The sequence below is a fragment of the Brassica napus genome, chromosome A10 (assembly GCF_020379485.1).
Source record: "Brassica napus cultivar Da-Ae chromosome A10, Da-Ae, whole genome shotgun sequence".
NCBI classification, from domain to species: Eukaryota; Viridiplantae; Streptophyta; class Magnoliopsida; order Brassicales; family Brassicaceae; genus Brassica; species Brassica napus.
This window is the reverse complement of record NC_063443.1, coordinates 16,469,989-16,489,512: the sequence shown is the minus strand read 5'-3', so window position 1 is coordinate 16,489,512 and position 19,524 is coordinate 16,469,989. Positions and strand designations below refer to the sequence as shown.

The window sequence follows — 19,524 nt, the reverse complement described above, 5'->3', positions numbered from 1 at the left end:
AAAGTGGTTGGTTTGGTGTGTTGTATAAAAAGAAAAGAAAGAGGGAGAATCGAGAAATTCGATATCCAAGTGAGAAGCAAAGGGTGATTGAGCGGATCGTGAATGGACATATTAATGCTTTATAAAATTGCAAAAATAAATAAAACAAATAAAGAAAGTGTAATTTTAAAATAAAGTGAAAGGATTTGTAGCGATAGATGAACATGAAGTACTGATGCTTCCATGGGAACAGATAAAGTGGGGGGGGGGGGGGGGGGGAGAGCTTTTGCTTTACTTCTCTTTTTTCACTTTGATCATCTTTCCCATTACATTACTTCTCTCAACAATTAATTGTTTTTACATTAACACAAATATATATCATACGCACGATCGCACGTATACTGTATACGGTATACATGGACCATTCTCAGTCCATGTCAAGTCATTTTAATTTAGTTTTGATTCTACACCTTTTTTTGTTGAGAAACTTGAATCTATAACTTATATTACAATAACTAAAACTATTATAGAATTATCATTGAAATTTTTATATAGGTGAGTTGCCATTTGTCATATACAATACAACTAGTTGAACAAAAGAAATAGTTTGATGAGTATATAACGGCGTATTTTTATTCAATTATGCGGCGGATTAAATTATTCCGCCAAGAACGCTTATTTCTTGTTGCCAAATCAACAACTAAACATAGTTAACGAAGTAAATTATTGAAACAAAGATCGTGCAATGTATTTGCATACAACAATACTCCCTCTAACTCCTAATGATTGCACATAATACATTAATACGTAATGAATTTAAGTAAATTATGTGATTAATTAGTTTTGAGTTTGTAGCTTTGGAATAACCAACCTTATCTTTAATAGAGTAATTAAATGAAGAGCCATTAAATATATATCATACCGTATGCATGGTTTTGTATGACCAAACCGATGTATCCCTTTGACTTTGGGCATGAAATGAAGCTCAAACGATCATCACATGATTATTCCGTATTACTTAACACGTAATCAGTACTCATGCAAATACGATATGCGGGTTATATTGTAATATAAACGTATACTGAAATTTATGTAACAGATTCTTACCATCATCTACTGAAATATCAAACCAATCTGATTCTCGAGCCCCTATATATAAAAATATGGGGGAATTGAATGGGGTCGGCTTAGAAGTTCTTGAATATTGATTTCATCTCCTACTCTAAAAGTCTAGATAAAACAGTACGTTAACATATGATAATAATAATCTCTTAAACAACGTTATAGTTAAAAAAAATTCAGTTTTTGTCAAGCTTGGTGAGAAGGACTTGTTGAGGAAGGAGAGTGTAATCAATGTGAAGATCCTCCAACATTTTCTTAATCGCCAAAGACTGTTCAGTTCTTCTGATATTCCTCTCCCTGTACTCCTGAAACGTGATGGTGTGGTTGCTGTATAGTGCCATCTTTAGCTTGTTCATGTTCTCTATCTCCTTAACCACCACCGTGTGTATCGGTGACCAGTGCTGCGGATTCTGCTCCAAGTACCTGATTTTGATTCCACACACAAACCAAGAACTCTTTCAAAATTTGATCTAGAACTAATCCAAACAGTTTCAAGATGATACTTACTCAGCGATTCTTTCTTTGAGATGTGCAATCTTAGAGACTGGTGTCGAAAACGCGATAGAGAACTCCACAGTTTCTCCCATATCAGGACTTCTGAAGTAGTTGCTTATCGGTTTCGTGGCCAGAACACTGTTTGGATAATACACTTTCTCGTTGTCAAGTTTCAAGAACACCGTCGATAACAGATTCATTTCTTCAACCAGCATCTGAAAAAACAAACTTCAACTATGTGACAAACTCTTCTCTTTATAATATATGAATGAAACGGATCTTTGGTGGAGAGTTTTTACCGGGACACCTTCGACAACGCAGCGATCACCGACATCAAAAGGATGCATAACGAAGACAAACACAATGGACTCAAATAGGTTCTTGCAAGTGCTTCCGATTATAAAGGCCAGAGCCACGAGTTGAGTGGAGAAGAACAGCAAAACCTTAGTCGTTGCTACTTCGAGTAGCAGCAGCCAAATGACGATTGTAATAACGATCAAGATCGCTGTCACGAGTTTGTTTAGCTGCTTAACCGCTGTTTTTGTGTCGTTTAAGGAATGCGCTAGAGCTTTCCGGCTAGTGTACACCTTAACCTGATCAAATAACAACACACCACAAGTGGTTAACATCAAGAAACAAGGAGCATGAAAGTGTTTTGAGGAGACTTACCACCCATTCTGTGAAAGCTTTTCTTGTTATTCTCCCGGTCTCAGCAGCACCATCAAACAAAGGGAACACAAGATCAACTTCTTCCTTAATCATGAACCTAAGCAAATCTTCTTCCTCTATGTAGCTGAGACAACAACCAAGACAAAATGCACAAGAATTAAGCCTGGGATTTTTGTCCGAACTGAATCCACCGAACCAAAACCATTAGGTTCCGTTAGTTTGGATTGAACTTAGGCTCAATTCGGTAGGTTTTTAAAAAAGATTCGATTTTCTGTTCGGTTCGGCAATAATCTTATTTCGGGTATGAATGGTGACCCGGGAACGGCGAAGAATAATGTATTTCCTAACATTCCTAAAAAAAAATCACCATGCACAAGGAATAATAATTTCTTTTCATTCTCCTTCATTTCTTTTTTTTGTAGAAAATTAAAAAACAAAATTATTCCTTGTTAAAATTGATAAAGAACAACCATTATTTTTCATTCCTGCTATTTTATTCCCGATCATTCTTTTTTTATTTGTTCTTCTTGTTTTCCGAATGGTCACCAGTCAGACCTTTCGTTTTAAAAAAATAAAAAATATAACCAAACCGTACCAAAACTCAGACCAAACTAACCAAAATTTTGAACCGAGCTAACTGCACTAAACCAAAATTAACCAAACTTATCCGAAATTTTAACAAAATTAAACCAAAATCTAACAAAAATCAAAAACTTCGATATGTTTAACCGAATACCAAACCAAAATTTACTATGAGTTAATTCGATAAGATTTATGTCAAACCAAACTACCCGGACCGAATAACCCGAACCCGCAGGTATAAGAGATAAAAGCATAAGAAATTAGGAATATTTGCTATTCTCACCTGAAGCAAGGCTGAGCAACATTTCTAAACACATGATAAGCAGCAGCCAAAGCCTCCATCTCACTAGTAATCTCTCCCCTCTCAGCCTGCTCTTTCGCATCCCCATACGCCGTTTCATCCAACGTATCAGAGATCGTAGAGAGACCCGAAGTCCTAACCGCTTCCACAAGAACCCGCATCGTCCAAGCAGAAACTTTCTCACGCTTCATCTTATGAACCTTCCCCATATCAATCACTTTCTTCCCTTTCACCGTCCCTTTCTTCCCCACGCTCGTGAAACTCAAATGCCCTGTGCTCGGCTCCCGCCCCACCCTCTCCGCCTCCTCCATAAGCGGAGGCCCCGAGAGCGTCTGGAGTACGTACTGGTGGAAAACAGATTCTTGAATCCTGTCGAAGAAGTTAACCACGTTGAAGTTTGCCGCCAAGATTTTCAGCAAGAGCGTTTTCACCAGCCAGAGGAAGGCTCCCGTGAGGAGGGAGATGAGGGTACGTGTGATAGCGGTGAGGATCTTGGTGGCTGTTGGGGAACGGTCCACGTCGCGGTTGAAGAGGAACACCCAAGCGATGAGGATCAGGCTTAGCCATATGAAGACTTGGACGCTCTTCTTTAACCCGTGCACGAAGTAGAGCACTTTTCTACGTAAAAGAAAGTTTGTTTCGATGAGGAAGACGACGAGATGCATGAACCAGTTCGTCACCAGCATCCCGCTGAACGTGACCATCACGAGGACGCACCATTTCCACACTTCTAGCCCCCACACGGTGTAAGTTATCAGGACGTCGATGGTTAAGCTAGCGACCAGAGAGCTCAACACCGCTATGAAGAAAGCTAGCTCTATCAATGTGAGTGTGCTTACTCTTCTTCGCATCTCTTTGCTCAGCTTCACCTTTTTGTAGATTTCTTCGTCTTCATCTTTCTCTACCTCGGTTGGTTTATTTGGAGTCGCTGAACCAACACTCCTTGTGGATTTGTTGTTGGGAGAACCTCTACTAATAGAAATGACAGCACCGAGTGGCTCCTTAACGTCCCCTTCTAAGTTCCTTGCGTCTACAGGGCAAGATGGTTCGACAAACCGGGACTTTGGTTTGGAGTAAACCGACCTTGCAAAAGATTTCCTCTGAGTTAAGCCTTCAATGCTTGGGTTTGGAGGTCTGGGAGGCTTTTTAGGGCTACCACTAAGCTTAGAGATTTCAGGAGAGGAGCTTTTGGTGATGGACACTGCTTTCTCGGTCTCTGGTGAATCCATCTTAAAAGAAACCCTTGATGCTTCCTCACCTGGAACATTGATAACAACTTCTCTTCCTCCATTGGTACTCTTTCTTTCTGCTATTCCATTGCTACTAGCATCCATTTGACAAACAATGGCTCTGGAAGAAAAAAAGAGTCAGAACACTGTGTGATAAAGTATAGGATATAGGGTTAAAGAAACTATGGCTCTTGTTCTTAGTTTTTGAGGAAACTTATGGAATCTAAGATGAGTAAGTCAGTAACAAAACAATGAATTTACACAACCTATCATTTAAGATCTATACTTTCCCAGGAAACAAAAGAAAAAGACATCTATATTTCCCTTAGAAAAACAACACGAAACTCTTAAAGAGTTTTTTTGGTCTAAAACTCTTAAAGAGTTGGTAGTTTAAAAGGAGGTTACCTACCACTAGTGAGGTACAATGAATTTTCTTCTTCTTCTGTGAGTTTCAATTAATCAGCTCATTCATGAGGGACGACCCTGAAAATAGCAAAAAATAAACAGAGATCTTAGGGGAAGATAGTACACACCACGACCACGTTTAAAGAGAAGAATTCAAATATTTGGTAAAGGAGAAAGTCAGATAATAATAGTGACCCTAAAGAAAAAGAGGCAAATAATAGCAGCTGATAAGAAGAGAGGCGGTGGAAAAAGTTTGCCTGAGAAAAAAAATGGCTTAAACCCTGAAGTAGCCAACAAAAACGAGAAGCCAAATATATAAAAACACAAAACATAGAAAAAGGGTTTTGAGAAGATCTTACATGAACACAACACTCAGGCGGGTCCAAAGAGTAAGAGATCTCAATACTTTTATAATGTTAATCAATAAACTTTTCCTGAAAATTGGAAACTGTATTTATATAATTGAATATGTATCGAGGTGGTGGAGTTGTTATTTTTTTTTAAACACTAAAATTTCATTAACAGAGGTAAATTACATTGGTGGAGTTGTTTATACAACATTTAAATGCCAAAGTGCTTTCACATTAATTACTAAACTCTCCTACCTTTACTCGTCAACAGCAAAATGTGAAACCGAATGTATTCCGGACCACAAAACTTGGTTTTTAGTTCAAGAATCTAATAACCAAAGTCCTCTCTATTCAAGATTGTCTTTATTATAAAATTATTCTGACCCAAAAAGACAAATGCTCTGTCCTAAAATGTCAGAATATAATATGTGATTTTGTGCACGTCCACCACTATTTCACTTTCTTTTTACGGCAAAAATTCAAATTTCAAAAAATTTCACAGACTCCAAAATCTATGTGTAATGGAAATGTTGAATAAAATAATTAACAGTTGAACCATTATAATGAAACAGTTGAAAGAGAAAAAAATTTAATGATTTGAATGATTTGATGATTTGAATTATTTAATGTTGAATAAATTTAAAATGTTGAATTGATTTCAACGTGTTGAATAAAAAAACAGAGACCCACCAACAACAAATATCATTTTCTAAATATTTTTTGATATTTTTTCTTATTCTTATATTTTTTTAAACTAAAGAATTTATCTTTATTATTTAATATAAAAATTTATTATTTTAAATTCTCTATAAATATAGATTGGTTTTATTTAATTTAGAGATAAATTTTATTAATTAGTAAAATAAAATGATAAATTTTATTAAATAAAACATGGGTCACATTGTAGTATGTAAATACAGAAAATAAGATAAAATATATAAAATGATGTGAAATGTTAAAAATAAAAATGAGGGTGTTAAATCTGAAAATCATTGTACATGGTCTAAGCAAACACAAAATCGATTAACTAGAATGATAAAAAGTGAAAAACTAAAATTTGCAACTTTTATTATAATACTTTTTTTTTTGATCAAAAATAATACTTTTTACTTTATTTTTCTAAGAACACTTGGAAGTTCTTTTGACGGTGACAGTGGCCATTATACATACCACTTAGAGTCTCGATCAAGTATCAATTCCATTGCGTCTTTTGCTAAAGAGCTGTTTTTAATCATTCCGGTAACTAACGCGTTTATGGCATGTTTAATTCTTGTAATTGGTGACCGCTATGTTATCTTTGTGGGATGTCAGTCTATTGTTTGATTGATAAACTTGTCATTATCATTGCCTAACGATTCTGTTAATTAAGTTGAGTAATTGTAGTTCACTCGACCATCTATATATCCGAGTTCTTTAAACCCGACAATACTTCTAACGTCGTCGTAGAAACGTTACACACAATTACTTTAACCTTTTTTTTCTTTATTCCGGACCAAAAAACTTGGTTTTAGTTCAAGTATCTACCATGTTCGAGTTATTATGTTATTCCTCTGTACTGAATTGTCCAAATAATATACGTACCTTGTGAAAATTATATCTTCGTGCATCAAATGTCGAATAATTATTGAGAAAGAAATCGGCGTTAGTGTAAAAGGTGACTGATAAAAGTTCGAACCAGTTTTCATTAACAACCATAACGTTCGATTTGAATGGCCAAGAAGAAAGGCCCATCTTAAGCCCATCAAGACACCAAACAAACCAGAATGGTCGATTTGAGTGGGCAAGAAGAAAGGCCCATCTCAAGCCCATCTCTCAATAAAATGGTTATTAAACATTTAAACCTCCAAAACATCCGAGGTCTCCGGCGAAGATGGTGACTCGCTTTCGACTCGTTTCGAGATCTTCTCGTTACGCCACCGTGAAGTTATCCGAGTCGGCCTCGTTATGCTCATGTCGTCTCTTCTCTACCTCCTCGGACGCGACTCACCCTGAACCCGAATCAGCCCCGCCTCCGAATCCCATTACCGGAGACGATAAGCTACGGAATCTCCGAGTACTTCTCCAGCAGAACCGAATCGAAACGGCGCGTGGAGCTCTCACCTCGCTCGTACGATCAGGCTCCGCGCCTTTCACATCGCCGAAAGAGCTCTTCTCCGCCTTCTCACTATCATCTCCATCGCTGAAGAACGACTTCTCCTACCTGCTCTTCTCCGTGCTAATCCAATCGAACATGATCCCCGAAGCTACAGACTTGTTCTTCGCCTTGAGGAACGAAGGCATCACCCCCAGCTCAGACTCGTTAACCCTTTTCTTCGATCATCTCGGAAAAATGAAGCAATTCAGAGTGACGATCAATGTGTTTTTGAATCTCCTCGAATCGAATTATCGTCCGAGCAAGTTCATGTATGGTAAATCAGTTTACGCCGCCGTGAAATCGAGCGATTTAGGGAAAGGTTTAGAGCTGTTTAATCGCATGAAGCACGATAGAATCTCACCCACTGTGTTTATCTACAACGTTCTTATCGACGGGTTGTGTAAAAATGGGAGGGTGAATGATGCAGAGAAGCTGTTCGACGAAATGCTTCAGAGAAGATTGGTTCCCACTTTGATAACGTACAACACTTTGATCGATGGGTATTGCAAAAGTGGGAATCTTGATAAGACTTTTAAGGTGAGAGAACGCATGAAAGCGGATGGTGTTGATCCGAATCTTGTTACGTTCAATACGTTGCTTAAGGGGATGTTTAACGCGAGGATGGTGGAAGATGCTGAGAGTGTGTTGAAGGAGATGAAAGATCGTGGCTTTGTGCCTGATGCGTTCACGTTAAGTATTCTGTTTGATGGTTATTCGAGCAACGAGAGAGTTGAGGCTGCTTTGGGTGTTTATGAGGAAGCTGTTGATTCTGGTGTGAAGATGAATGCTTATACGTGTAGCATTTTGTTGAATGCGTTGTGTAAAGAAGGGAAGGTAGAGAAGGCGGAGGAGATTTTGGGGATGGAAATGGGTAAGGGGCTTGTAATGAACGAGGTTATTTATAACACGATGGTTGATGGATACTGTCGGAAAGGTGATTTGATTGGAGCTCGAATGAAAATCGAAGAGATGGAGAAACAAGGGATGAAACCGAATCATTTGGCGTACAATTGTTTGGTTAAGAGGTTTTGTGAATTAGGGGAAATGGAGAATGCTGAGCAAGAGGTTAGCAAGATGAAACTAAAAGGAGTTTCTCCTAGCGTGGAGACGTACAACATCTTGATCGGGGGATACGGGAGGAAGAGTGAGTTTGATAAGTGTTTCGACATTCTCAAAGAAATGGAAAACAACGGTACGATGCCGAATGTTGTTAGCTACGGGAATCTGATAAATTGTTTGTGCAAGGGCTCTAAGCTTCTTGAAGCTGAGATTGTGAAGAGAGATATGGAAGACAGAGGGGTTTCACCTAATGTAAGGATATACAACATGCTGATTGATGGTTGTTGCTCAAAGGGGAAGATAGAAGATGCTTTTCGGTTTTCTGAGGAGATGCTAACAAAGGGAATAGATTTGAACTTGGTGACTTATAACACCCTCATCAATGGGTTGTCCATGAACGGAAAATTAGCAGAAGCCGAAGACTTGTTTCTCGAAATCTCAAGAAAGGGGTTTGTACCAGATATATACACGTATAACTCGTTAATATCTGGATATGAACATGCTGGAAACGTGCAAAGATGTATCGCCCTGTACGAAATGATGAAAGGATCAGGAATAAAACCCAATTTGAAGACATATCATCTTTTGATCGGCTTGTGCACCAAGGAGAGTGTAGAGCTCACTGAGAAAATATTTGGAGAGATGTCGTTGGAACCAGACTTGATAGTTTACAATGGAGTTCTTCATTGCTACGCCATGCATGGAGAAATGGATAAGGCTTTGAAAATGCAGAACCACATGATGGAGAAGGGAATCGATTTGGATAAGACGAGTTATAACAGCTTGATCATGGGACAGCTGAAAAGAGGAAAGCTCAGCGAGGCTAAAAGTTTGTTTGAGGAGATGAAAGCTCGAGGACTGGATCCTGAAGCTGATACGTATAACATAATGGTGAAAGGGCATTGTGAGAAGAAGGATTATATGGGAGCATATGATTGGTACAGAGAGATGCAGGAAAAGGGTTTGCGAGTGGATGCTTGTATAGGCGGCGAGCTAGTAACTGGGCTTCGAGAAGAATGGAAGTCAAAAGAAGCACATACTGTCAGTTCTGAGATGAATGGTGACAAGCTTGATGATGTACCAGTAGAGGAGGCTCTTTCTGCAACAAAGAAGCTGTGAAAATCAAGAACGTGCTCCAAAACAAAACCAACATCATGACTTCATGAGTGACACTTTTCTCTGGGATCTTGAGCTAGGGATGAGTACTTTTATTGATGATTAGTCCATGTCGCCTTTAGATTAGCACAATCACTTTGGATGAGACTACGTTAAACTATGGAGTATTTCTAAAGTTTTTTTTTTCCTGGAACAAATTTTGTGAATGTAAATATTGAAATGCATTCATGAGTGGATATAATAAGATTAGTGAAAAATATTGTGTAATGAACACAAACGTTTAGTAGAGTTTTGAAGCGTGTGAGTCGCACGGTGGGAGGGATGCCTCTAGAAAGGGAGGAGGGTCCACTGGGTGTGGAAGCAATATTTAATAAGACTTCAGACCAGTTTATCTCCACGTGGGACTGGTCCGACTGGTTTAGGAGTTTCTAGAGTTATACACACACTGCTTTTTAAAAACGCATATTCTCTGTCTTTGTCTCTTCCACTTCAGCATAATTTGAGCATCAATGGCGATTACGTTTTCAAATCTCCACACAGAGCAAGGTCTCAAAAGCGTCGAGGAACACCTCTCTGGAAAAACTTTCATCTCCGGGTAAACTCGCATCTTCCTTCTTTCGTTTATTTTGCTGAATAAATTGTCACCTAGAGAGTCTGAAATGTTCATTAACTTTTTATTTTTCAGCGATCAGCTTTCAGTGGATGATGTGAAGGTTTACGCTGCCGTGTTGGAGAAGCCAGGTGATGGCTTCCCAAATGTTAGCAAGTGGTATGATACCGTTGCTTCCCACCTCGCTAAAAGGTTCGTATAGTATCATCACTCTCTTTTTCTTCTTTTCTTGTTGATGTTCTGTAAGACTATATAACCTTTACTTAGTACCTATAAGACTTTACTCTTACGATAATGATTAAGTTCTTCGTTTGCTTATTGTAATATACTTAACTAGTTTCCCCGGGAAAGCTGTCGGAGTGAAAATTGGTGGTGGTGTTGATCAGTCTGAAGCTCCCAAAACAGAGGTACTTGCTAAAAATGGAAAGCTCTTGTTGGCTTTAATCACGGTTCTAAGATAGTCAAAACACTTTGGTAGTTGAAGTAAATCTAGAAATTTGAATAATTATAACAGAATACTTATGGTGCTTTTATTTTAGATTTGTTTCTCATTTCTATTACGTTTGCGAGATGTTCTGGTTTTAAACTTTCCATTAACTGTGTGTAGGCAACTGCTGCTGCTGGAGCTGATGCTGATGATGACGATGATATTGATCTTTTCGCTGATGAGACAGAGGATGAGAAAAAGGCTGCAGAAGAGAGGGAAGCTGCTAAGAAGGACACCAAGAAGCCTAAGGAGAGTAAGTTTTTTCTCTACTTTGGACTGGACCACTTCACTGTTCCTGTAGCGAATTGTTAAGTATGTTTCTGGTGGATAAGACTGTATGCTTTTTCAGAGACACCTTCTGACTTTTAAGAACCTCTCTTTCACTTGTTTTGTTAGGTGGAAAGTCGTCTGTGCTACTTGATGTAAAGCCGTGGGATGATGAAACCGATATGAAGAAGTTGGAAGAGGCTGTCCGTAGTGTTCAGATGCCTGGTCTTTATTGGGGAGCTTGTAAGTCAAAAAAAGGAGATTCCGATCATGATAATCTACAATTTTATTCTTCCTTTTCTTCTCTGATGTGAGAAACCTTGTTGCAGCGAAATTGGTACCGGTTGGTTACGGGATAAAGAAACTCACGATTATGATGACAATTGAGGATGACCTTGTCTCTGTCGACAACCTCATTGAAGACCATCTCACCTCAGAGCCTAACAACGAGTACATCCAAAGCGTCGACATTGTTGCTTTCAACAAGATTTAGAAGACTCTAAAAAACCCCTCCACATGGAAAGATGTCGCCGAGTTCACAGTTTAAGTGTCATTCACTGTCTTCTTCTTTGTCCTTCTGTCCTACAAATGGCTCTCGTGTGTTTCTCTAAATCGTTTCCTTCATGTTGCAAAGAGCAACTTTGGTGTTTAAACTCTAAGCTTAACTCAGAGTCTCTTAACTCTTGCAAGACGAAATGCTGTTAAATTAAAATGTTGTTGGCTTGGTATGTGTGGAGACTTTCAAGTTATAATATTGACTGTGTATTCGATTAAAAACCCGTTATTATCATATCCAATTTTGAGCAAACACAATTGATAAAAACTAGTAACCACAAACTCATACCATCCATCCATTATCTTTCTCTCTCTCTCTCCCATTGCAAATTTTTCATTTATTTTAGAAGCAACTTTCACATTCAAAGAGAAGGAGGTACATACTGCCTAGACAAACTAAACAGATCTTTACCCTCAAACGGTGATGTCCACTCTCTCCCATTCCCTACTAAAGCAGCTTCCTGAGCTCCCATTGCCATGCTCATCCCATTCCCGTTCCCCATCATTCTTGTCCTTCCGTTCATGTTTGTTTCATATGGGGATGCTTCCGCGTATTGGGGTCTTGGACAAGCTAGGCCTCTGTCTAAACTCCAATCAATGTTGTTGTAATCCGATTTTGCCGCTGACCCATCCGTATTCCACTCCAGCCCAGATGAAGGTGTTGATCCATACCCAGAGAAGAGACCAAGAGAAGCAGCTGGAGCCACAGTATGCGGTGTAGAAGCCCCCACCATTCTGTGTCCATTGTTCACTTGGCCTTGATATTGTTGATACTGAAGTTGCTGCTGGTACATCAGGTTTGGGTTAAGATCAGTAGGAGGCAGAGTTCTTGTGGGCAAGTACCCGTTATTAGATTGAGCCGCCTCAGATCTATTTGCAGGGTACCAACCGCTGCCTCCTCCTGCTGCTGCTGTAGCTGCTACGGTAAAGGATGAATTAATGGTAGAGACAGGTAACACATTTGCTTTAGCGGATTGAGAGTGTCGTTGCTGTTGATGTTGGTGCATCACCATAACTGGTTCCCTCATTTCTTGCTGCTGTACTCTCTTGAATTGATCACCATAATGAGTTTCTTCTGTTGGCCGCGGCAGAGGTGTCTGTTGATACGACATGCGTTTCCTCTCTTCCAGGGCATTATTCTGTTGCATTTTCATCCACTCCATTTTTATGTTAATTTGATCCATCGGATTTACACTTTGGTTTCCAGATTCTCCACTAATATAGCTGGAACCTCTGGGGTAACCTAGATTCTTTCTCTCTACTTCGCCCCCTGCATGATGATAGTTAGGTTGCAACTGGGCGGCTACTGAGTTCTGACTTGTCTGCACAGAAGGGACTTTGCTAGCGGGAGCACTATTATTACTAACATCCTCTACTTTTATAGAAGCAGTAGATTGCTCTTGCTTCTGTCTCCTTAATGATTCTTCTGCCTTCTCAATATCCCCTTCTGCTGTAACCACAGATTTCTCTACATCCTGCTTGGAGCACTTATATTTCGTTTCCAACTCCAAGATCCTACTCAACTCTTGCGAGATGTCAATCTTTAAGTTCCCAGAGGGAGGATCTAGTTTCTTATCTTCTACATTTGCCCCACCCTCGAACAGCCAGTTAACAGACTCCTGTAGCTTCCCTTCATTCAACATAAGAGCGTAAGTCGCCCTCTCATGAGGAATCCCCATAGGTACGATCTGCTGAGCAAGTACCTCAAGCTTCCTCGACATGAGAAACTGACAGCACCGCTCGTGCAGCTCCTGAGCTCGCTTCTCCTTCTGACGCTGGTGCTTTCTCTCATTCTTCAGCCGCATCTTCTCCCTTTTGTCATTGTCAGCTCCGGGAATAAATTCCTGTTTCGCAGTAGTAGCTGTAGTAGGTACTGCTTTCTCCTTGTGATCTTCTGAATCACCAGACCAGCTACCGTTATTAGAGGCGGAGTCACAGTTAGAATCCGACTCGTCAATGTTTTTGAAACGGCCGTTACTGTGAAGCGGTGAGGAACCAGTTGACTCAACGGTTTGGAATGTCCCCAAAAGAGGATTGTAAGCACCACCTATGGATCCAGAGGCGGCTTTACTCGGTGTCTTCTGTGAATCGTTCACAACCTTCTTGTCTCTAGATTTGGTGGTCTTGGCTGCTGTAGACATCTTCTCAATTACAAAAGTTATCCTGCACTTCTCACAAAAAAACGAGAAATAGTCAAAAAAACAAAATCTCGTTGCAATGTCAAAGTTAGAGACTTTCAATTGGTAATACACAAAATCGACAGGGAAGATCGTTGATACAGAGGCACAAACGCATAGATCTATCGCAAGAGCTAACAACATCTCCAGAGACATTTTCGATCAAATTAGGTCAAAACGCAGAGTTTCAAGGCGGAGGAGAAGCTAAGGAGGCGAATCGAAACCGTAAACAATAAGGAAGGTCATGTTTTGAGCAACGGAGGGAGCGAAATTCGATTGAATCTGGAAAAAACCTAAAGGAAATGCGATTTGAGGGAAGAATCTAAATCGGAGTATTAGATCAGTGATGAGAAGGAAGAGAGAAGGAGAGAGAGGGAGATGGAACCTGATTGATTGTGATCGGAGTCGTTGACGGAGACGCAGATCGGGAGAAAGTTTTTTTTTTTTTGGAAGGAAGGTGAGAGAGAGCTTTTGAGGGAGATGACGATGAGAGGATGAGGAACGTGAGGAGTGCGTTGTTGTTGTTGTTGAAATTATAACCAAACGTCTCGCCGTTTCGATTCCCCCAAATGTCAACAATGCCAATAGAAATTAGGGTTTGGTTTAGGAGAGGACATTTGGGAAGGAAAAAAAACACGATTTTTTTTTTTAACAGACAGAACCAAAAAAAGAGTGGCGAAAACCAAACCTAAGTCTTTGTTGTAATAAATTTATCTTTTTTAATAATTCGGAGCCATTTGATTTATTTTCTTTTATATATTCTCAGTTATTTTTTAAAAATATATTCCCGTCACATTTCCAGTTGTGTGTGATGATAATAATAAAATAGATATACATAGGGACTAGGTACAGATCACAGATGTATCCTAGTTTAGGTTTTCGAGCACTTTCATACAGTTCATTTTTATCTTTTTAACATATCCAAAATTTCTTAAATATAAAACGCACTTTACTAAAAAAATAACACTAATAAATTATACAGTTTTTAATTAGCGGAAAATTTCCATTTCTATTCACTAATAAAATATACAAACTATTTTAGATTCATGTTTAATACATGAACTAATTTTTACTGTCTATTAAATACACAATCTTTTTAGATAATTTTTAGGACAATTTGATAATTTCTGAAAAATTTAAAAATATTTATTTATTTTCGAAGTGATTTTTCGTTCTCGCGTTAAAATTTAAAGTATTTAAAATATTTATTGACCGTATTAAATATTACATTAGATTTGTTAATATAAAATTACTTGCCCATAAATTGAAAACGTATTTCATTAATTTGATAATCATCATTATCTTAAATAATTCTATATTATGTTATCCAAAAATAATTTGCATCATATATTTTAAAAATAAATATAAATTCATGTATATAATTTTATGTATATATGAATGTAACTTTTTAATTGATAATATATATTTTTTACAAATTTTTATATATAATAGTATGTATATCTTAAATATCATGATAAAAATATATATTAAAATTAAAATTATATTTAGCTATACTTATATATCTATACTATTATTTAAGAAATGAATTTGTTGATTTGTCATTTTTAATGATTTAAGGATAAGTCACTATTTAATTAATATTCTTATTTTAATATTATTTTAATTCTAATATATGTTTTTTCCATAATTTTATGATCAATAAAAAATATGATTTAACAGAGTAGATATATATATATATATATATGTATATATTTCAAGTACAAAAATCAAAACAAAAAATTAACTAATTATCCTCTAATGTTATACTTAATATATATTTAATCATGCAAAAGTTAAAATTTAAGATACTAATTTAGTATATTACTAATATGAAATTCGTAAAGTAATTATATATACAAATTAAATTTTAAAGTTTGCCAAAAAAAAATATTTTCTGCTTTAAATATCTTTTGTTTCTACTTTTTATTTCCTTTCTTTCTACTTTAAATTTCCTTTCTTTTAAGTTTTAAAATAATTAAATTTTTCTTGATAAGTGTTACAATTAGAACAATTTGGCATAAAATTAATTTTTGACTCATATAAAAGCAAAAAAAAACATAGCATATCACAAATTGAAGAAACCTGTAGCTTGTGATTATGTAATAGCTCGAGACTAAATGCTAGCTGCTTATCCAAGTAATATAACCAAAACATTTTAGATTTATGTGGACAGCGAAAAACATTTCTACGGCCACAAAATTTAACAATCAAGTTTTGTTTTACTTTTTAAGACCCACCGTTCAGTTTCTTTTTTTTTTCTTTTCGTTTGGCTATATACACTGATTTTTCCATATCATAAAAACAGTGCTTTGAAATGAGTTTTATAATGCACAAAATCATAGCAAAAATTTTACTGCCACAACGATAAAATATACAACATAATTTATACACCAAAAACAAATAAAATCACAATTTCAAACCAATCAGACCCAATATCTTTGAATTTGATGTAAATCCCATTTATATTAACACGTAGGTTGTAATAATTACACAAGAGTTTTGCTGAGTTGTCACTAAATTAATATGTCAATTAATCTTACGTGACAACTTAAAAATCAATTGAAAAAATATTGGTCCAAAATTCAATTGTTAAATAATATTATATTAATTCAAAATATAAGAAATGTGTATTCTTTTTTAAATAAAAAACTACAGAATTACTTAATATGATTAACATATACATAACAATTAATAATTATGAATAATAAAGATTCGATAACAATTAGATGTTACTTTAATTACGCAAAAATTAGAAAACCTGAAGAAAAAAAACTAAAACCATAACCAGACCGAAGCAGCGAAACCCATTAATCAATCACCCAAGCGAAGGGTTGGGTCAGAAAGGTCCGGTAGTAAGAATTAAAACGGCAGCGTTTTAATGGTATTATTCAGCGATTGATAGTGGTCACTCACTCGCATAATTTTTGATTTTGGATTTTACACAAACAACGCAATGAGCTTAGCTTCAGTTATCCACCACGGAGTTCTCGCTCCGGCGAAACCGGATCGAATCTTTGTTAGCGTTCCGGTGATTCCGCCGAACTTCCGAGCTCGTGGATGGACTGAGTCTCGTCTCTCTCTCGTTTCAGGTTCTCTCTTTTAGTACACATAATATAACATTGCATTTCAATGTATCTGAACGCACGGATTCATATTATCTTAATGTGCTTCTGGGCCACCATTGTTTCAGCTGCAAATCGTCGTCTTTCTCCTATTGCTTGCTCCCGAGGAACTGATCAGGAAGATGATGTTTCTTCTTCTTCTTCTTCAGGTGAATATGCTTCTTTTCCAAGATTAGATTTTTTTTTCGATTCAGATTCGTTGATTGATTGCTATGATCTTAATTTTGCTAGCAAGGCACCTCTTAAAGAGGAAAAGACAGAGGCTTTGTGTTGTGTGATAATAATTTAATTGTGTGTTTGTGGTGGCATGTTAGTACAGAGAAGGAGAGCAGAGATCTTCTACCACACAAAGATGACGATGGAGGTCTGAGAGAGACTTTAAAAGACGAGACGTACAAAACTTCCTTCAAGACTGTTGCCTTGTGTGTTAGTATCTTCTTCCATCTGCTTTTTTTTTATTTTTTTTTGAATGTGAAAACGAAACGTAATTGTTATATTTATCTATCAATAGGTAAGCGCTGCGGTGGCGTTTGGAATCGGAATAGGTTTGAAGGATGGTGTTGGCAAGGCATCTGAGTTTTTTGCTGGGTGCGTAGGTGCTTTGCTTATGATATGTATAAGCTCGTTTAGCTCTGAAGGCGATTTATTTTTCCAACTGTTTCAGCTATTTATTGGAGCAAAGCTTGTCAGTGGACAACTTGTTTGTTTTTGTTCTCGTCTTCAAGTACTTCAAAGTGCCACTCATGTATCAGGTAACCAACTATATGCACACAAGTTTAGTTCTTGGCGATCACATAGTAATCTGATTCTGTGTCCTTTCTACAGAATCGGGTGCTTTCCTATGGTGTAGCTGGTGCAATTATCTTTCGCTTCACCCTCATATTAATAGGAACAGCTACTCTTCAGGTGAGTCATGTGCTTGGATCGAAATTTGTTTATGTAATTATCTTTATGCTTCATTTGATTCTAAATTATCCTTACTATCTTTCAGAAATTTGAAGCAGTCAACCTCCTGCTTGCAGCAGTTCTCTTATATTCGTCTTTCAAGGTGCGTATTACCTCGTGTTACCATTTATTCCTGTAATTACAACGGCATCTATTGGTATGGAACGTAAAGGGTGCTTGTCACTTAACTTTTCTAGGCCTAATATCTTTATACAGTTATTTTCAAGTGAAGAAGATGATACAGATCTATCGGACAACTTCATTGTGAAGACATGCCAGAGATTTATTCCAGTCACATGTAATATACCCATTATTTTTTCTTCCTGTTCCTGCTATAGCTGTTTATTTTTGTCACTTTCAATAGTTCATTTGACTGGATTATGTGTAGAGTTATGCGTCTCAGTGCTAATACTGTTTAGAATGTTTACCATAGCTAATATAATTTTCTTCTTTCTTATGTTTTCAACTGTGGGCAGCAACTTACGATGGGAATCGGTTCTTCACAAAGCATGATGGCATCTGGAAAGTAAGTATATGTCTGTGTGACTAAATTTTCATTGATATTTAAGATTTGTGTAGCATCTACTATTAAGTCTTCTTGTATGAGGATTCCTTGGTAAAATTATCATAGTATCTTTTGAATGGTTTCTAATTGATCTGAAAATATTTTGGGCAGGCCACACCATTGCTTCTCACAGTAGCAGTGATAGAGCTCAGTGACATAGCATTTGCTGTAATCCTCCATCACAACTTTGTGAATCTTTTTTCTGGCTCTTTAAGAAAATGAAGCAAAGTACTGATACTGGTTTCTCATTCTCTTAGGTTGACTCAATACCAGCTGTTTTTGGTGTCACAAGGGATCCTTTTATTGTCTTGACCTCTAACCTGTTTGCAATCTTAGGTATTAATTTGTTATCTATACTTGATCTTATTAGTGTCGATGCTACCTCTTAATATTTTGGAAGTTTGAATTGAAGTTTAGGGGAAGAGTTATGGTAAATTCATTTTCTTTTTGCCTGCAGGACTAAGGTCTCTCTATACCCTGATTTCTGAAGGAATGGACGATCTGGAATACTTGCAGGTATCATTTTATCACTTTGTTTTTATACATAATACAGTTCCTTAATCGGAGTCATTAGCAGTAATGTTCATTAGGTACCCCATGGGACAAGTATGATTTGTATCTGATCTTGTCTTTTGCCATAACCAGCCATCAATAGCAGTGGTTCTTGGCTTTATCGGATTTAAGATGATCCTCGATTTCTTTGGTATAAAGATTCATTCATCCACAATTTCTGCTTGAACAAAACCACCACAAAAAAAAACTAAAAACTGTCAACATTTCTTTCTCCTTGCAGGCTTCCATGTGTCAACCGAGGCATCACTTGGTATTGTGGCGCTTTCTCTTAGCACCGGAGTACTGTTGAGCCTAACAAATAAATCCGGTGACAGCTAACTAAGAACGGGGAACAGATTACAGAAGTAGTCAATCAAACTTTTATAAGAGCAAAATCGCATTGTTCATTATATGATTTCACAGATGTGTAACTGTAGATATACAACAGAGAAGGGGGCAATGCTTTGTATGGCTTATTATACGTTAAATGATTTTACTTTTCGCTTAGTCGTTCAAAGCTGCAAAGAACAAGATTTTTTTGTCTGTAAGACTTCGGTTTCACTCATAGATGTTTCTGTGTCTGAAGACGATAAGATTATATTTTGTTATAATGCATACGTAATCAATGTTCTCAGCTTGATAATGATCTTGTTCAAGACAGGATCTGAATCTACATCTTGAATGGAATTTAATTTGATGATTTTGTAATGTCATGGAGACACTCATCACCTCTAGCTTTAATCATGAGACTACCACTTTAGTTTTCATCATCAGGTCTTGCAGAATCATGGTAGATAAGATGT

General features: G+C 37.1%; 5 protein-coding genes across 11 annotated transcripts; 3 read left to right on the top strand and 2 right to left on the bottom strand.

Annotated features, from left to right (window-relative positions):
* Positions 1-1,133: 1,133 nt before the first annotated feature.
* On the bottom strand, positions 1,134-5,316 carry LOC106430848 (mechanosensitive ion channel protein 10). Of its 3 annotated transcripts, none has more exons than XM_013871644.3 (7): positions 5,142-5,316; positions 4,787-4,860; positions 3,131-4,498; positions 2,266-2,389; positions 1,896-2,189; positions 1,609-1,811; positions 1,134-1,524 (listed from the first exon to the last, which is right to left on the bottom strand). In XM_013871644.3, exons 3-7 carry the CDS (start codon positions 4,480-4,482, stop codon positions 1,278-1,280), a joined length of 2,220 nt encoding a protein of 739 aa, XP_013727098.2. In that variant the 5' UTR covers positions 4,483-4,498; positions 4,787-4,860; positions 5,142-5,316; the 3' UTR covers positions 1,134-1,277. The 3 variants fall into 3 exon arrangements, with proteins under 3 accessions (XP_013727098.2, XP_013727100.2, XP_048598343.1); XM_013871646.3 differs by having other exon boundaries at positions 4,783-4,860; positions 5,142-5,304; XM_048742386.1 differs by lacking the exon at positions 5,142-5,316 and having other exon boundaries at positions 4,783-5,076.
* A 1,654-nt stretch (positions 5,317-6,970) lies between these two features.
* Positions 6,971-9,638, top strand: LOC106430900 (pentatricopeptide repeat-containing protein At5g12100, mitochondrial-like). The gene has a single exon (XM_013871696.3). It carries the CDS (start codon positions 7,003-7,005, stop codon positions 9,442-9,444), a length of 2,442 nt encoding a protein of 813 aa, XP_013727150.2. The 5' UTR covers positions 6,971-7,002; the 3' UTR covers positions 9,445-9,638.
* A 140-nt stretch (positions 9,639-9,778) lies between these two features.
* Positions 9,779-11,578, top strand: LOC106430902 (elongation factor 1-beta 1). Its single transcript, XM_013871699.3, has 6 exons — positions 9,779-10,036; positions 10,127-10,243; positions 10,389-10,458; positions 10,659-10,791; positions 10,935-11,048; positions 11,135-11,578. Exons 1-6 carry the CDS (start codon positions 9,951-9,953, stop codon positions 11,296-11,298), a joined length of 684 nt encoding a protein of 227 aa, XP_013727153.2. The 5' UTR covers positions 9,779-9,950; the 3' UTR covers positions 11,299-11,578.
* A 24-nt stretch (positions 11,579-11,602) lies between these two features.
* LOC106372347 lies at positions 11,603-14,165 on the bottom strand. Of its 2 annotated transcripts, none has more exons than XM_013812545.3 (2): positions 13,923-14,165; positions 11,603-13,523 (listed from the first exon to the last, which is right to left on the bottom strand). In XM_013812545.3, exon 2 carries the CDS (start codon positions 13,499-13,501, stop codon positions 11,723-11,725), a length of 1,779 nt encoding a protein of 592 aa, XP_013667999.2. In that variant the 5' UTR covers positions 13,502-13,523; positions 13,923-14,165; the 3' UTR covers positions 11,603-11,722. The 2 variants fall into 2 exon arrangements, with proteins under 2 accessions (XP_013667999.2, XP_048598342.1); XM_048742385.1 differs by having other exon boundaries at positions 11,603-13,528; positions 13,923-14,098.
* A 2,263-nt stretch (positions 14,166-16,428) lies between these two features.
* LOC106372349 (thylakoid membrane protein TERC, chloroplastic-like) lies at positions 16,429-19,269 on the top strand. Of its 4 annotated transcripts, none has more exons than XR_007317012.1 (14): positions 16,429-16,626; positions 16,728-16,808; positions 16,979-17,085; positions 17,171-17,247; positions 17,324-17,411; positions 17,485-17,565; positions 17,651-17,707; positions 17,821-17,902; positions 18,081-18,130; positions 18,281-18,337; positions 18,427-18,505; positions 18,627-18,685; positions 18,747-18,872; positions 18,963-19,269. XR_007317012.1 is itself a non-coding variant. In XM_022693592.2 (14 exons), the coding sequence occupies exons 1-14, from the start codon at positions 16,491-16,493 to the stop codon at positions 19,058-19,060; spliced, it is 1,107 nt and encodes a 368-aa protein (XP_022549313.1). In that variant the 5' UTR covers positions 16,430-16,490; the 3' UTR covers positions 19,061-19,269. The 4 variants fall into 4 exon arrangements, 2 of the variants coding, with proteins under 2 accessions (XP_022549313.1, XP_013668002.2); XR_007317011.1 differs by having other exon boundaries at positions 18,760-18,872; positions 18,963-19,111; XM_022693592.2 differs by having other exon boundaries at positions 16,430-16,626; positions 16,728-16,802; positions 16,976-17,085; positions 18,815-18,872.
* The last annotated feature ends 255 nt before the right edge of the window (positions 19,270-19,524 follow it).

Bases quoted from the DNA above. Each gene is read 5' to 3' on its own strand.
- LOC106372347 (XM_013812545.3), bottom strand. From the start codon at position 13,501: ATGTCTACAGCAGCCAAGACCACCAAATCTAGAGACAAGAAGGTTGTG.
- LOC106430900 (XM_013871696.3), top strand. From the start codon at position 7,003: ATGGTGACTCGCTTTCGACTCGTTTCGAGATCTTCTCGTTACGCCACC.
- LOC106430848 (XM_013871644.3), bottom strand. From the start codon at position 4,482: ATGGATGCTAGTAGCAATGGAATAGCAGAAAGAAAGAGTACCAATGGA. The intron at 1,812-1,895 runs GTAAAAACTCTC...TTGTTTTTTCAG, and splicing joins GCGTTGTCGAAGGTGTCCCG to ATGCTGGTTGAAGAAATGAA. The intron at 1,525-1,608 runs GTAAGTATCATC...AATCAAAATCAG, and splicing joins CTCAAAGAAAGAATCGCTGA to GTACTTGGAGCAGAATCCGC.
- LOC106372349 (XM_013812548.3), top strand. From the start codon at position 16,491: ATGAGCTTAGCTTCAGTTATCCACCACGGAGTTCTCGCTCCGGCGAAA. The intron at 18,506-18,626 runs GTATTAATTTGT...TTTTGCCTGCAG, and splicing joins TAACCTGTTTGCAATCTTAG to GACTAAGGTCTCTCTATACC. The intron at 18,686-18,814 runs GTATCATTTTAT...TGCCATAACCAG, and splicing joins ACGATCTGGAATACTTGCAG to CCATCAATAGCAGTGGTTCT.
- LOC106430902 (XM_013871699.3), top strand. From the start codon at position 9,951: ATGGCGATTACGTTTTCAAATCTCCACACAGAGCAAGGTCTCAAAAGC. The intron at 10,244-10,388 runs GTTCGTATAGTA...ATACTTAACTAG, and splicing joins GCTTCCCACCTCGCTAAAAG to TTTCCCCGGGAAAGCTGTCG. The intron at 10,792-10,934 runs GTAAGTTTTTTC...TTGTTTTGTTAG, and splicing joins CACCAAGAAGCCTAAGGAGA to GTGGAAAGTCGTCTGTGCTA.